The following is a 17611-nucleotide window of genomic DNA, read 5'->3' on the forward strand; positions in this document are numbered from 1 at the left end:
AAAAGAATTTTATCATTATGCTGCAAGAAAATAAATGAATGCACATGCCAGAATAACTTTAACGAATAACAGTACCCTTTTCCAAAAGAAGATGCGATTATTCAAATAATGAGTGCTCACTTCGCTAAGATCTATCAACACAGCTTATTATTCTTCTTTGAGTATAGCTGTGATATTTTGATTTCCTAATCATTTGTTCTAGAAATTTCTTATATGGCTTTCTACATTCTCTCTTACCCATTACCTTTTCATGAAATTGTTGCGACCCAGAAGATGCCCTGTCCATTTTCCTCAACTGTTTTTTTTCAGCCTCTGTTTCTATGTTTCTGTCCCCCTCTTATTCATTAGAGTACTTCTTCATTGGTCACTTTTACTGTCCATTTAATTTCCAGCACTCTTCAACAACATCATAACTCAAATGCTTCCATTCTGCCAATGTCTTGTTTTAACATGGTCTCCATGTTTCATTTGCATTAATAGCAACATTGCAAACATATGCTTTTATGATTCCTTTTTTTTTTAATTCCAAATTTATATTGGAGGAGAATAAATACTTCATCTTTTTAAGCTTCTTTTGCCACCAAACTTCTAAATCACTTCTACTGTCTTCTGTTATCACACTCCCTATATATTTATAACTTGAAACATTGTAGTATGTATAGTCATATTACTTTTTATTTAGTTATTTTACCTATAAAACCTTAACCTATAAAATAATTTAAAGTTCTTTTTCAGAATCAGCGATTACTGCAATATTACTTGAAAATCTAATCCATGATATGATACGACAAGGCCATTTATGAGTTTATTAGATATTATTTCCACTTTTGTTTCATTAATAGCCTTTTCAATACATAAAGAGAAGTGGGGACAGGAAGCATTTCTTCCCGACTTCTCTTTTTATTTTAGCAGTTTTCAGAATTCTGATCTCTTTCAATTCTAGTTGTCCGAGTACAAGTCATACATATCCGTCTTGTATCTACAGTCTATGTTAGATCTTTCCATACTTAGGAAAAATTATTTAAATTCACAAATCCAAAAATGTAATATGTGTATGTCCTTTCTTGCCTTCATTTGCTTTTCTATTTTTGTCTCTTAAGGCAAGAACTGCTTCTCTTGTCCAGGAGTTTTCTTAAATCCAAACTGGACTTCGCTTAGGTTTCTTACATTTTATTTCATGTTCTGTTTTGTATTATTCTCAAAAGAATTTTTGAGGCATGTAACAAGAGGTTTATTATATAATGTTTGCAATCTGTAGCATTAACTTTCTCATAGGGATCATTACTCTTTGAAGTCTTTCACTGTTGTGAAAGACTTCAAAGTGTAGTGATAGTGAAATACTTCATAATAAAATCTGAATTGTTTGAACTTCTTCAACCAATACTACATGATATCTGAGTTGTTGTTTGAACTATTTCAAGCAAAACATCATGATAAAATTGGAGTCGTCTGAACTCTTGATAAGTTCAAAAACTCAGAATTTTATCATATCACCAGCTTCCTTTATTGGCTCCAGGTTAATACCATCCTGACCCAGAGCTTGTCCGCTGTTAAGTTGACAATATGCACTTTCAAATGCTTCTATTGGAATATCATGTCCTTCATATTCACTTGAATCGTTTCTTTTAGGTATCACATTGATATGTAAATCCTGTCTACTGTATAATTTCTCCAAATGTATAATCTCCATCTCTTTTCTGTATTTTTTGGATCTGTCAAGATCTTATAATTTTGATCTTTTATCACAGTAATTCTGATTTTCCCATAATATTGCATTTCTTTTATTAATCTGTATGCAACATATTTATTTTTTCTACTTTCATCAGATTTCTTTGTTTTGCAAACAAAAAAAAATCTAGTCATTAGTAACATCTTCTTAAGATGCCAAACTGAAAGTGTCTTCTGCACTATGAAGTATTTCTGTTTGTTAGTCTAACATACTTTACTCCTCTTTTCTATCAGATAGGATCACTTTATTTTATTTGTTATCCAAGGTTTTTGAGGTTTTCTTACTTTGTGTCTCCTTTTTTTTTTCTGCTTGAATGTGAGATGACACTTAACCATGAGCCCTTGTGTGTGTGTGTGTGTGTGTGTGTGAGAGAGAGAGAAAAAAAGCAGAGGGGGGGGGGTATTACTAACGATTGTAGAGGAATTAAATCCAACCAGAATGGAAATCCTAAATTGTGGTGAATGGAGGTATGAATACTACAGACAATGTGTTTGAAAGAGGCTGTTGAGTAGTGTGAGATATAAGCTAACAGGACAAAATATATACAGTAGCTGCAAATTGCTAAAGGGAGTTAATTTTCATGGTGGCTGTGAACAGCTAAATTTTGTGGATATGAGAACTACCAATATGACTAATTTCAACTATGAGAATACAGAATAGAGGAAGAATAACACATGCTAGATGGGAGAAAGAAAAAAAAAAAATTACTGAAAAGTTACTATTGATGATTTTCATATTTCCCTTATAATGGCATCCACATAATAACCATGGAGACAGTGGACAACTCTACCTTATCCCTGATTTAGCATCAAACCATCTTCCTGCATACCTTCCACGTCTAACTATCAACTTTCAACTCATCGTCAGTGGCTTTAAGGTACTTAAGTGCCCACAGCCTTCCAAGTATCCTTGGATTTCCTAACCGTAATGTGAGGATAAGTTGGTTACCCCTATGCCTCTAAGTATTCTTGTCTGTAAATTGATTGTGTTCTACTGGCTGGTTTGTCTATTTTGAGGGATGAAAAACTCAAGTTTCCGGGAGAAAAGTCCTTTGTATGAGACCGGCTAACTTACCTTTTATCATTTATTTATATTAAAGAGACATTTATGTCTCTTTCGATGAAAGGAGAATTAGCCTGGGGTTCAATTCCCATCAGTGACGGAAATCGAAACTCAGGTCTTTTCAACCAAAGGTCTTCATCTATACTGACTGAGTTTTATATACACACACACACACACACACACACACACACACACACACACACACACACACACACACGGGGGGGGGGGGGGTCCTCGACATGCGTCATTTCGACTTTACAGCGGTAATCCCATAAATAATTTAAAAAATAAATTTAGACTTGAAGCAGCGCGACATAAAATTCAAACGTTCACGGGTGAACTTGTTTGTGAGCCCGAGGGAAGAATATGCTTATATGCGGTGTTTGTTTGGGAGAGGTGCCGTCGCTTGGGTCCCAGCATACTCTCTTTGGGTACCACATGCTTTGTTTATATCTGCTATTGTTTACTATTTTTTTGTGACTTTTTACCCTTTAATATGGCTCCCAAACGTAAGGCAGATTCTTCGGATGGCAGTGTGTTGAAGAAAAGGAAAGCCATTACAATAGAAACGAAATTAGACATTATTAAAAGGGAGAAACGGCAACGCACATTGAACTTAAGTCGTGCCACAGTTTGGACTATTATCAAGGATAAAGTTCGCATCCTTGAACACGTGAAAGGATTGGCGCTCATGAAATTGACTGTGATTACGAAAAAACGTAGTATGCTCATGATTGAGATGGAAAGGCTTCTTGTTCTTTGGCTGGAAGACCAGCATCAATGCCGTATCCCAATTAGCCTCGTTAATTCAAGAAAAGGCGAAAAGATTGTTTGAGGCATTGAAAAGTGAAAGGGGGAAACGAGTGCAGGTGAAGAGTTTAATGCTAGTAAAGGTTGGTTTATGCGGTTTAAGGCTTGAGGCAATTTACATAACCTTAAGGTGCAAGGTAAAGCTGCTAGTGGTGATGATAAAGCAGCTGGTGAGTTTCCTGAGGGGTTGGCTGAGATAATAAGGGGGGAGGGGGGTACAGTGCTCAACAAGTGTTTAATGTGGACAAGACAAGCCTATTTTGGAAACGTATGCCTAATCGTACCTATATCGCCAACGAGGAGAAGGCAGCACCAGGACATAAAGCTGGTAAGGAGAGACTGACTTTGCTTCTTGGGGCTAATGCTGCTGGCGACTTACAACCGAAGCCCTTATTGGTCTATCAGGCTGAAAATCCAAGGGCACTAAAGGGCATTTGGAAGGGTCAACTGCCTGTCATCTGGAGGTCCAATAAGAAGGCATGGGTGAGACTTCAAATCTTCGAGGACTGGTTTACCAACCATTTTGTACCAGAAGTTCAGAGGTACTGTACAGCCAAGGGTCTACCCTTTAAGGCATTGTTAGTGCTAGACAATGCCCCTGGTCACCCTGCCCACTTGGATGACTTTCACTGTAATGTTAAGGTGGTTTACCTTCCACCAAACACCACAGCCCTTTTGCAGCTTATGGACCAGGGTGTTATTGCTTCCTTTAAGGCTTACTACCTTCACAGGACATTTGCTATGGCTTTCAGGGCAACTGAAAAAGACAGAATTTAACCCTCAAAGACTTGGAAATCGTATAGCATTTATAATGCCATACGAATTGAACATTGAGCATGCTTGGGATGAAGTGAAGCAGACAAATTTGAATGGTGTGTGGAAAAAACTGCGTCCTCAGTTTGTGAATGATTTCCATGGCTATGAGGAGACAGTTGAGGCTGTCACAGAGCAAGTTGTTGCCCTGGGGAAGCAGATGAATTTGGAAGTGGAGGCCGAAGATGTCACAGAGCTTCTGGCATCTCATGGGGAGGAGTTGTCAGCAGAAGAACTCATTCAGTTAGAGAAGCAGTTGATTGAGGAGGAAATGATTCCAACCCCTGAACCCAGTTTCATTTTTGTCATTTTTCTGTACTATACAGTAATTATGTCCTTCCTTTCATTTTCCTATGGCCTAGTTCTGTTTCTTGATATATACGTATGACTTTAGGGTGTTTTAGGTTAGGTAAGTAACTTAGGCTATGGTAATTCTGACTTGCATCGAAAATCGCCTTACGTCGGTACGGATCTCCAAAGTGACTCGAGGATCCCCTGTATATAACTAATATTTAAATAAGAGACATTAACTGATAATATAAATATATTTATATTTGCATTTTTTTTTATATTAGTTATTGTCGAAGCAACTAATGGCTCACGTTAATTGTACATTATCCCCCTATGTTATTTATTATCTCTATGGATCACATTATGAAGGAAATGGAGTCTTGACAGATAGCAGATTGATTTGGAGGAAAATTGCTGATAGGAAGTTAGTAATGATGTAAGTTCTTCATGTAGTACTATAATAATATTCTGTACACCCCCTTGAGGGTATATGTCAGGAATTTGATGATGATGAACAACAACAAAATATCCCAACTCAAATCCTACTGTATCTTTGGATTAGCTTTTGAGTACTGTAGTATCAGACTGTAATCCACATATTTAATTCCAATTAATTATGAATCTTGCACCGAGAATAAAAGAATATTTCTAAACCCATGAATGGTATCAAAAGCAGCAATTTTTAAGTGTGCAGCAAAATAAATTACTTATTATTAAAGGATAATAACTTTAGTGCTGATGTTCTTTTTTTGGATTTATCATATAAAAATAATGACTTACATTTCCTATACGAACTTTGTAAATAGTACTAGAGACATTTTTCAGGACAGATGGGGAGCTAGTTTTTTCAACAACAGCAATATCTGAAAAATATAAAATAACTATAATATAAAAAATACTCTATTTTAAAAAAGTAGTTTTTGTAATTGTAAGCAACTCAAACACAAAAAATAATTTAAAATAAAAGTGATTGTGAAATTTAACTTCGTGCGTTTTACTACATTAATTTGAAAAACCTGAATAGATTAAAAATTCAGAAGCAAGAATGTTTACGTTTATTCATAAAAAAACAATAAAAATTAAGTTTCATAACACAGGGATATGACTATACGGTTATATTGTATCATTACAAAAATAATCTCTCCTTTCTCCAGCATCTGGTGAAGTCAATGCCTTAGAGAGTACAGGCTGTTTTGCCTGCTAGAACATATGTACAAAGCTATTGTATTTAAATTATTATTAAAGATTTTTTCGTCAACCTTATTCAAAGCAAACACCCTTATCCATTTTATCATCATCAGCAAATTCCTGCCATGTACCCTCAAGGGGGTGCACAGGATCTGATAGTACTACATGAAAAATTTACATCATTACTAACTTCCTATCTACAATTTTCCTCAAAATCAGTCTGTTACTTGTAAAGACTCCAACATTATCAAATCTTATATTTCTATCGTCTAAGCCGCATACCGTATCAAATCACCTATATCTTGGTCTTCCTCTGGGTCATTTAACTGCCAACCTGGCAGAGAACATGTGTTTTGCTAATCTTTCCTCGCTCATTCTGTTTAAGTGACCATACCACCTGAGATTAGCTCTGCTAACGCATTCCTGGATGCTGACAATGTCAAGTTCTTTCCTAATATCCTCGTTTTTAATATGATATTGCCATTGATACAATCTGTTCATGCCTCTAATCTTTCTCAGGACTCTCATATCTGCAGTCTCTAGTCTTTGGTCAAGTGTTTTACTTCTGATCCAGCTCTCAGATCCATAAGTTAAAATTGGTTTGAACACTGTCTGGTATACAGCTAATTTAGTGTTGTTCTGACTAATTTCTCTCTTATTCCATATGAATTTATTCAATTGACTTCCTACCATACCAGCTTTGTTGATTCTGTTCTCTATTTCCATATTTAATTTACCATCTTCAGTAAAAATCGTGCCTAAGTAGCTGAAATGTTTTACTTGTTCCACAGGTTCTCCGTTCACAATGCAGTTGACATTTTCAACGATTCTGCCTATTTTCATTGTCTTTGTCTTTTTATTGCTGACTTTCATACCATATTTATTACAACAGTTATTCAATTTAGTCAGGGAATCTTGCAGACTTGTAGCAGATTTATTTAGAAGTAGAACATCGTCTGCATAAAGCAAAGAGCTGACATTAACATCTCCAATTTTGATATCATGTTTAATACCACTTTCCTTCATAATGTGATCCATATAGATAATGAATAACAGAGGGGATAATGTACATCCGTGTCTCACACCAGATTTAACATCAAACCATCTTCCTGTACTTCCTTCAATTCTAACTGCTGACTTACAACTCAAATACAGACTAAGTATTGCTTGATATAATGCCCTATCGACACCATACAACTGTAGCATGTTGAATATGCTGCTCTCTTGGTACCTTGTCATATGCCTTTTCTAGATCAACAAAACTTAAATACAGATCTTTGTCATATCTCCATGATTTCTCCACTATTTGTCGTAAAGTAAAGATCTGATTGACAGCCTCTATTTGGCCTGAATCCAGCTTGTACTTCACCAAGCTTTTCTTCCACAATTCTTCTTAACCGTTTCTCAAGTATTCTGCCATAAATCTTACCAGGAACAGTCAGTAGAGAAATACCTCTGTAATTCTCACATTCATTTTTATTTCCTTTTTATATATGGGTACTATGAGAGCTCTACTCCAATCATTGAGAATTTACCCCTATGTCCAGGCTTTCTGAACTATGCAGTGCAGCCACTGTAAGACTTTTATACCACCATTCAGCATTTCTGGTTGACTGCATGCCAGTTGATTGTTTTCTAGCACTGTACTATCACTGCTTGTTTCATTTAGCAATTTTTTGAAGTAATTACTCCATACTTCAAGGAAATCTTTTTCTCCCGTTTTCATTTCACCTTTATCATCTCTAACTCCTTTTTCAGCACTGTTTCCTCCATTTCTAAACTTCTTCAACAACCTCCAGAATATTTTGCCACCTTCTTGATATTTATTTTCTATGTTCTTGCCAAAGTCATCCCATGACTTTTGTTTAGCTAGTTTTACAAAGTGTTGAGCTTTCTTATATTTGTCTCTGTATTCTCTAAGAGCACAACCCGATTTATTTGCCAGGAACTTTTGATATGCTTTCTTCTTTTCCATCACTGCCTCTTTAACTTCCTGTGTCCACAATGGAATTCTGATTTTTCTATCCTTGCAGACAACTTCACCACATGCCTCTCTGGCTGGTTTTCTTCAAGGCTTGCCACTGAAGAAAACAGTGGCAAGTGTTGAAGAGTTCTCAAACTCTTTCATTTTTTCTTCAATAATCTTTGTGTATTTTAGTCTACAGTTCACATCTGACAGCTGCTCAACTTTTATTCACTTTAAAACTTTTTACAAGTTATTCTTTTTAATATGAAATTCAATTTTATCCTGCTCACGACTAAATAGTGATCACTTCCAATTTCAAATCCTCTGTACACTCTGGTGTCCTGCACCAGGGAGAAAACATTACTATCAACAATAACATAGTCAATGAGACTTTTCTTATTCCTTGCATCTTCTCTCCATGTGAATTGGTGCATATTTTTATGTTGGAATGGTCTTAGTCAAAAGCAGTCCATGTCCTGAGCAGAAATCCAGCAGATATTTGCCATTATTATTAGCTTTGCTCTTTTCTCCAAATTTTCCCAAAATATTTTTGTATGTCTGACAATCATTTCCTACTCTGCTATTTAGATAACCAACAAGGACCAACTTTTCCTATTTCATTGTGTTAGTTGCTTTCTCTAAAGACCCAAAAATTTCCTCCACTTCTACCTTAGTAGAACCTTCTGTGGGACCATAGGCACAAATAAGTCTCATTGTTCAGTTCCCCATTCTGATATTTTCCCATATCACTCTACTTGAGACTGCCTGCCATTGAAGATTAGCCTCATATTTAGTGTTGAATATTATGGCTACTCCTTCTTTTCCTTGATTGTCATTGCCTGAATATAACATTTTGTATTTATTGCTCAAAAAGATCTCACCAGTTTTTGTCTTTTTTGTTTCAGTCACCCCTATTATGTCAATCTGGTACTTATCTAATTCCTCAGCTAGCTCTATTTCTTTGCCATTCAGGCTTCTTATGTTGATAGTACCAATCTTTAACTCTTTGTGATGTTCAGTTGGAGTGTGTTTTCAGATTTGTTCCAGTAGCTGACTTTTCGCTGTTTGCCCTGGTTCCCTGGTGAAAACAATGAGGGCCCTTGTTTAACCAGGCGACATCCCAGTCGGCATGAAATTTTGTCATGTTGTACCATCATTTTGTATTTTGGTTTAAGCCAATAAGAATACAATTTGGTCGGCTAAATCCTAAATTGCCAACCCATCCTCGTTCTTTCAGTATCCATGTAGATGCCCAACAGGGTGTACCACAAGAAGGTGAGGACTGGACCGACCAAGGTCAGAAGCCTTGGTCAGTTCTCCACATTCCTTTAAAGGCTATGTGGTGGTCTCCTCTCAGTTATACAGCTTTGACCTTTAAGCACCCCTGTCTATTTTATATATTATAAATATATATTACACGTATTACATATATAATAAATAAATATATTAACTTTATAATTTGGATTTATCTTGTGTTAACACTTGTTTGCAATTAACTGTAGCTCATTAAATTGGTACTTTTCAACTGGAATATTTAAAAAACTTTCATAGCTTACACATGTAACAAAAATATATAGAATTTTATTCAAAAACTGGAATATATTTCATCCAATATTATGTGGAAATCAGAGAAATAGACTATTAACTGTGTTCAAAACACGAATCAAATAATGAGTCAAAGCATGCTATACTAGCTCATGTCTTGGTCGCAGCTGAAGTATGTGATTACACTAATAAAGTTCAAAGGAAGAATCGTAAAAGATGCATAGATAAATTAAAAATAATTATTAATTAAAAATAATGCACAATTAATAGTGATCATTTCCAAAACTTAAAGATTGGCATGCAATCTGAGGGTTGACATTCGGATGATTTTGTAGTGTTTCATATTTCAAGGAAAAGATGATCAAATTTGAACTTGCTGGAATAAAGAAGTTTTGTCTGGTTCCAAAGAACTCTGACACCAGACAAAAAGTTCTTCAGAACTCTCTGTCTGGTGTCAATAGCATGAGAAGCAAGGCAAAACTTGTTGGATTCCAAAAATGTAATATAGTCTAGATGTTCTTCAGTTCTAAGTAGGGTAGAATGGCCAGTCTGTCGAAAACAGCAAAGATGACAGGAGCAGGTTACCTGATAGATACCTGGTAAGAAGGAAGGCAGTTTCTGAAAAACATCAAGTAATCACAGTACAAATGGAAATTAGTTGAACAAATTAAAATTAAAATAAGGAAATAACCATTTAAAAGCAACTGTAAGCATCACCTATATAGTGTAAAGTTTTCTAATAATGTAGTTATAATTTACAACATAAATATGCTAGAATCTAGATGATGGGTTTTTTTTTTTTTTTTTTTTTTTTGCTTGCAATTATATCTGGTTATTTTGAATGTAATCAGATATAATAACCAGCATATTATCATAATCGCTTCACCGTGATTATGATAATATGCAATATATAGTATGATATTTATGCTTTTAAATATTAAAATAATTTTCATTCCTATGTTTATTTGTATTCTTATTTGATTAAGAATGAAGAATTAAAATTTTAGACCAAAAGCAAATGAATCAAATATATATATATATATATATATATATATATATATAAAACAATTGACTTTCAAGGGAATATCTGTTCTATGCATGTGCACACACACACAAACTTGTTAGAGGTCATTATTAATTTGTATGTAGAATGAGTTTTCAATTTTGAAAAACATGAAATTGTAACAAGGATAAGGAGGTGCTCTTTTTACCAGATTAAAAGATCTAGAAATGGAACACGTTAGCATATTTTAAGAATCTTAAAATCATTAAAAAAATACTCAAGAATGCTGAATAAAAACAAATGTAGTTTTAAGAACAAAGCACATTCACTTTAGATTCCCCATATGTGGGGAATCTAAAGTGATGTCACTTCACCAATATCCTGTATTCAAATTGAAAGTGACTGTTTTAGAGATTTTTTCCAGCTTTTGCATTACTGATCTTTTCATTTGCCTGTGGAAAAAAATTAATTTGCCATTGAATGACACACTGTGTTGCACTAACTTAAAATTCACTGCTGAATAATGCAAAGAAATTCTAGAAATATTTCTTGCCAGTGAGCTATGCCACTGATATCATCCCTGTCCCAAGTTGGATGTTTCCACAGTCATCATCTTACTTCAGAGTATCAATTTATCTATATATTTGCTTTATCTTTCACTTTTAGGAATACTTAAAGAATAAGCTGTAAGTGTTTTTGAACCAAAGAAGAATACCTCCAAACACTCTAGGAGATACACTGAAGTAGGCAATGACTTCTGTGAACAAAGTTTTTTTTTTTATTATTATTATTATTATTTTTTTTTTTTATTGTATTTTGATGAAAGTAAGTTATTTGGTTACCTTATCCTAGATGGAAAAAAATATTTTTATAGATTTTTTTTTGGCATCCTATTAATTATGGCAGCCAGTTTTGGAGGGTTTTAAAATTAATCTCCAAAATGTTTAATTTAATTTTTCACAGCTATTTTAATTTCTTATTTGCATTTTCAGACAAATTAATTTTTGTTCAAGATGCTGGCCACCTGCTTTAGGTGTTGCAAGTGTGCAACATTTTGTATTCTATCCTATGTTATGGACTCCGAGTTGAATTCATAAGTTGTGATTGTGGTTCATTTATACATGAAGAGGAGAGGTATGTCCAAAATCACTTGATTGAAGCCTTCTATGAAAAAAATTGGCTTCAAATTATTAATAATATGAAGAGCCAAAGGCTTCAATTCGGCAACATAAACAATATGGGATGTAATATCCCTTAACTTAAATAAATTGGCTTCAAAGTTTGCAAAAAATTAAAAACAACTGACTTTAAAGTTATGTGGAGGACCAAATAAAAATTTTATGATATACTCTCAATAAGTGGTAAAGCAAAGATTCTCTGCTTTGGGCTCAGCAATCAAAATTGGTCCATAACAGAATGGGATGTAGTCTATATAGCCAATTCTAAAAAATAAGAAGACAAGTGTAGCATTAAACTATTGGTCTCACATCAGTTGTATCTAAAGGAATGACTCAACTTATTCAACACCAGGAAAACAGTCAACTAATCAAGAAGCACCAAGATGGATTCTGCCAATCAAGATCAGCTCTACATACTATCTCCTCACCTATGGACACAAACATGGAAAGGTTCAGAGAAACTTGTGTTGTTGACAAACAGGGCTTAGCATCAAGGAGCTTCTCAGCAAATTGTTATCTTAGTTTGCCTTCATTCCTTTGTAATTGGATTGCCAGTTTTCTCTTGGATTGTTCATATGTTATTGTGGAGATTGTGCTCTCTTCATATTTTCCTATTAAGGCGTTCCTCAAGGCTCTGTCATGCACTCTTTTTCTTTCATTGAGAGAAGGTTTGTTATGGATATGAAGTATATGTATATGACATGTATATATGAGCAAGAAGAATGGCAAGTTATGATTACAGCATTCTCCATTCCTCCATTGACTCATATGACAAACCATGTAGTAGCACTCAAACACATCAAGATTATCTACTTTCAGTGCCCTAAATGGTTTAATGCTTCCAAAATACAATTTTGCCTGTTTCCTTGCAAAAAATACCTTGGTTCTTCTCTGCTTACCTTAGATATTACTCAGCTTAACAGTTAAGACAAGATCTTCTCATCACTTGTATGGTATCCAGAAAATTCACAGAAAACAATTTACCAAAAGGCAATTAATTGAAAAACAGTTAATCAAATAACAATTAATTGAAAGGCAGTTCCTTGAAAAAGCAATTCATCGAATGACAATTATTTGGAAACATAATTTACCGAAAAACAGTTCTTAAGCAACAATTAATTGAAGTTTTTAATGGATTAACTTGTCATGTAATTGATGCTTAGCATGGTATTCCCTTTATATATGTTATGTAGACATGTGTGGCATTTTTTTTTCTTTTTTGAGGGATATCCCTTTCAGTCAGTATATGCATTTCGCGTATTTTACACAATCTGGAAAAGAGTATGTAAAAAATCTTATTTCTCCTCTCTCTCCTCAACCAAATGATTGTGGGGTATAGCAATGCTATTTTAATAGGGAATAGAGAACAAGATGGTTTCCTATTGTCTTCTTTATCCGGCAAGTGTTTTATGGGCGTAGATGTGTGCGTTCATGGGGACTGGTTTGGGGGATGAAACACTCGAATTTCTGGGAGTAAAACCCTACCATCTCCATATGAGACCGGATAACTCACCTTCAGTGAAGAGGACTGCTAAAAATTCTTCATGTCATGCACGGGATTTGAACTCTGGTCTTTCTAACTAAAGAGCTTTGTTTATACAAACTCAATTATGGAGGCTCCATTATTATTAGTAGTATGGAATGAATTCATTCAAGTTATATGAGATGAATTTTACTCTGATTTGGTATTTGAACCTTTGACGAAATTTGTCAAACTGTTGCAGTTTTCAGTTCAACTATATTAAGGGCTACAAAAGGACATTATTATGTAAACATTGTATATTGCAATAACTTTGACTCAGTGGAATATGTGCAAAGTCAGAATTTGTAAAATTCACAAGAAATCTGTATGGTTCAGTCTCAATTCCAACAGGATCACTTTTATTAGAAAATTTTGGTGAAGAAGTTTCGAAATGATTAATATAGGTTCACTCTAGCTGAATGAAATTTTATAGTTAAGATCTATTTTAAAATTTGCTAGTTTTGATTTCAATCTGATCATTGTTTTGAAAAAATTAGGTAAAAAGAACGTTTTTGTCTGGAGGTAAATCACTGTCTACAAAATGAAGCAGCAAATATGCTTACAGAATAATGTTGCAAAACACAACAAAATTATAACATCTCAATGACCACCTACATATATAAATATGTAAAATTATAACATTTCAATGACCACCTACTTCTTGGGTGATGTTATATTAGACGTAGGTTTCTGTGATTAAGCAGTTCTGTAGGTAGTTTTCAGGGTTTTTAATTGTTAATTTTTAATATAACTCTTTATATTAATATGTAGTCTCAATACCGAAAACTATCTACAGGACATCAGGTATTCTTATCGAACACTGAAAACAATAGTTTTTCAAGAAAGTTAATCTTTTGGTGAATTATGAAAGAATTCATTGTCAGTGAATTGTTTTTTCGATCAATTGCATTTATAACGAATGTTGTGCGATGAACTGTAATTCGACAAATTGCTTTTCGATGAATTATCATTTGTTAAATTGTTGTGTGATTAATTGTTTATTCGATGAACTGCTTTTTGAATGAATTTTTATGGAACCCATTTGTATAGCATCAGTAGTTATATAAAAAAAAAAGAAAAAAAAAAGGGCTTTTTGCTCAAGATATCACTTTTCATCTGTCTGGCTACTAAGTACAAATTATAAATCTGCTCAATCTTAGAATACTGCTCTTACATTTTTGGGTGCACTTAAGACCTCTCTAAAAATGCTTGATACTGTACAGAAGAAAGTAGTTAAGTTAACTGATGACCCCCCCCCTTCTATCAAACTTTCTCCAAGAAATGTCTTGCCAATAGTTCCTCTATTAGATATTTCTTTGGACACCGTTCAGCAGAAGTGAAATCCATCACGCCCTCTATTTTTAAACCTATAGTAACACAAGCAAGCTGTTCAATATCCTTTTACACAACTACTGACTCACTAAACTTGTTACTTCAATTCGTCTTTCATGCTATCTATCTCAATATGCTGGAAAACTGCCTTCTCCATGAAGTATTTCCTAAATGCCACAACCTCAAGCTCTTCAAAACAAAAATTGACATATTACTTTTCTCTTGACCAGTATCCAAACACAGGACTGATTTGCTACATTCTTGGCAATCTCTCATGTCAGAATGATAAATATATATATCTTTTGAAATATAAAATATTCCTGATGACTCATTGCATAGCTAAATTTCATGTTGAATTTATTTACTTGCACTTTGTTCTGAAAGGCATGAAATTTATAAAGCATTTTAAGAGGACACAAAAGATAAGTTTGGTAATCTCTGTTCTAAGGCATTTAATTGCATCTGACACAAAGGAATTAAATATGTAATCTTTCATTTTATGGTTCCTGTACACCCCTTGAGGATACATATCAGGAATTTGATGATGATAAAGTTAAGTTTCTTCTCAACTTTCTGTCAATCCACAATGAAGATGTACCTTGAACAATGAAAGATAAACTAACTTCTTGTATGGGATTACCATAAGAAAAAACTATATTACATTATTTTTTTTCTAAAACTAAAGTTATTCAAAGTGAATTACATCGACTAAACAATTACAAAGAGTTTGTTAATGGACCATCGTGATTCTTAGTTCTCTGGTTCTAGAGAGGAAAAAATTCCTATACAAATTATTAAAATCATTATTACTATTTATGTTATAAAATCTTTGGCACGAAACACAATTCTTTAAAAATGTCCTCATTCAGAAAGGTCTTATAGGCATCTTAATTAAGAGAGTAAGTAAACCTCAGCCATTCGTTTTGAACAGTTGTTCCAAATGACTTCGGAATAACTGTTCTTAATGCTTTTCTGTAGTGCTGGTTTCTAAGTTGACCAGATAAATCATTTTCAATATATCAATAAAGTGAACCATAGTTGTTTCTTTCAAAGTCTAGAAACCTTGAAGTTCAAATTAATTAAGATGAAGAATTATCTAAAAGGACCTTGAGAGTTTTAAGGATCAATTATCTCTCTAATAAAATAAAAGTCTTATTTGATAATTGGCATAATTTTTTGATAATTTGCCACTGATGTGGCAAAATAGCTAACTCTCACTATAATAAACATTGCGATAGTGAACGATTCACTTGCTATAAAAAAAAATAATAATAAATAAATAAATAAAAAAAGATACTCAAGTCCTGGCTAAAGCTCAGTAATATATAATAATAAAAATAATTAGCTAACGCCTTTTATTCCCTTATAAAGATTAGGTGATGCCTTTATAACCTATCTAGCTTTTTGGAGACTGAGTAGATAGTTCAATTTCCACTGGTAGCCAATCAGAGATAGCTAGCCTATATCCATCACTAATTATAGGCAGTCAATGATGAGGAGACTGGCAAACAAGTGCTGCCATCTCTTGGTACCCATCCCTAACAGGATATGTTAGTGTCTGAAATAATGTGGGTTCTACTCGTTGATTTTCTTGAGCTTATGGGACGAAAAACTCGCTTGCCCGTGCCAGAGATCGGCTACCTCGGGAACCGGTTGAAGTAAGGTAAGGTTTAGAAAAAGTTCCTACTGTCAGTGACTAGACTTGAACTATAAGTCTATCTTTGGGCGGCATAGTGCAGGGGATGCAAGCACCACTTCCACTGAGGCTACACAGGCATAATAATAGCATCTATTTCATGCTAAATGAAAATTATTATAGAGACCAACTATAAAAAAAATACTTTACATGTCCCTATGAATTCACTGAGAGGAAACAGCCAGTTTATATAATCAAAAATGAAATATGCTTGCTATTTCTAAATGTTCTAAATTCAAATCCAATTTTTACCACAAATATGCAGACTGTACCCTATACTTTAAGAATGAAAGGAGCATTTCATATTTCAACATGATGCATGTGTCAAAGTACTATGTTTTATAATAATGTGAAATATTTTTAATGTGAAATAATGTGAAAAAATGTGAAATAATGTGAAAAATTTTTAAAAACTGTTAAAATCTGAACAGATTTTAACAGTTTTTAAAAATTTGTTTGTTTTTCAATTAAAAGCAAATAATTTGTAATGTTTTACTGTATAAAATGAAGTACTTTTTTTCACATCCTATACTAAAAATATCGAGACACCCACAGACATGATGATAAATTAAACTAAGGTTGAATATGCCTGACCCCCCCCCCCAATATCAAACTGCATACATGAGAGGTTCAAAACCACATCAGTACTGTGTGTGTGGATAACAGTTTCTTAATGCATTCCTTGCATATAAGGAAGTTGAAGTTTTTGAGAACGGTGTGATTTAGTGCGACTAGTTTTATACAATTCCTTTTTTTAATGAACATAGACTTTCCTTTTATAGTATCTTCGCTCTCTTTTCTCTACACCAAATTTAAATTGTAAATTCAACCTCTCACTTATTAACTATTGAGTAATCATTGTGCAGGTGTTCTCTAACAAGTGTTGGAGATCCATACTCTAGAAACTCGCTTTCCGTTGTTTCTTCTTCAAAAATTACACAATTTTAGTAGCATAAAAATCCACATTACACAATTGATATACTAATGCAACAAAATCTGTGTATGTGCTCCAAATATAATTTATTTCTGCTGCATTTCCAATCAGAATCATTAAAAATAATAGTTGCTTAAGAGATACTTATGTCATAAGAGGTTTATTAAAATTTCAGCTAAAAGAGATGTTTGTAGTTGGAAGCTTGGATTTCTCTTTAGCTGAAATTAAAGCATAAGGGGAAGAATGCTACAGTTTTTATGGATTCTGCCATTATAAAAGAAAAACTGCTCTTTTATTACAGGATCGATCAACGCCTCTTTGTCCAATTATCAACTGCATAGATTTATCTGCTTACTGAATAGCCAACTTTTTAAAAAAGCACACCTATTGAAAGCTCAGATTAGTAACTCCTGCTCATTCAAAAAAAAAATTCTTCCAATTTTCTAGATAAAGTGAAAAATGTTTCCCTGTATCCTCAAGAGAAATATTTATGAAGAGAGATTCTATATCAAAACTAACCATTATATCAGTGAGTTATAGGA

General features: G+C 33.7%; 1 protein-coding gene across 1 annotated transcript in view; it reads right to left on the reverse strand.

Annotated features, from left to right (window-relative positions):
• The window catches only part of LOC150102423 (protein TSLIG3A-like), a 175062-nt gene that overhangs the window by 15097 nt on the left and 142354 nt on the right, over positions 1–17611 (reverse strand). The window contains exon 9 of the mRNA XM_090399464.1: positions 5486–5568. Coding sequence (XP_090255590.1) covers positions 5486–5568 — 83 coding nt within the window. The remainder of the gene's footprint in view (positions 1–5485; positions 5569–17611) is intronic.

Source organism: Typopeltis vanoorti, chromosome 10, assembly GCF_054136105.1.
Source record: "Typopeltis vanoorti isolate ZY-2024b chromosome 10, IOZ_Tvanoo_1.0, whole genome shotgun sequence".
Lineage (NCBI taxonomy): Eukaryota > Metazoa > Arthropoda > Arachnida > Uropygi > Thelyphonidae > Typopeltis > Typopeltis vanoorti.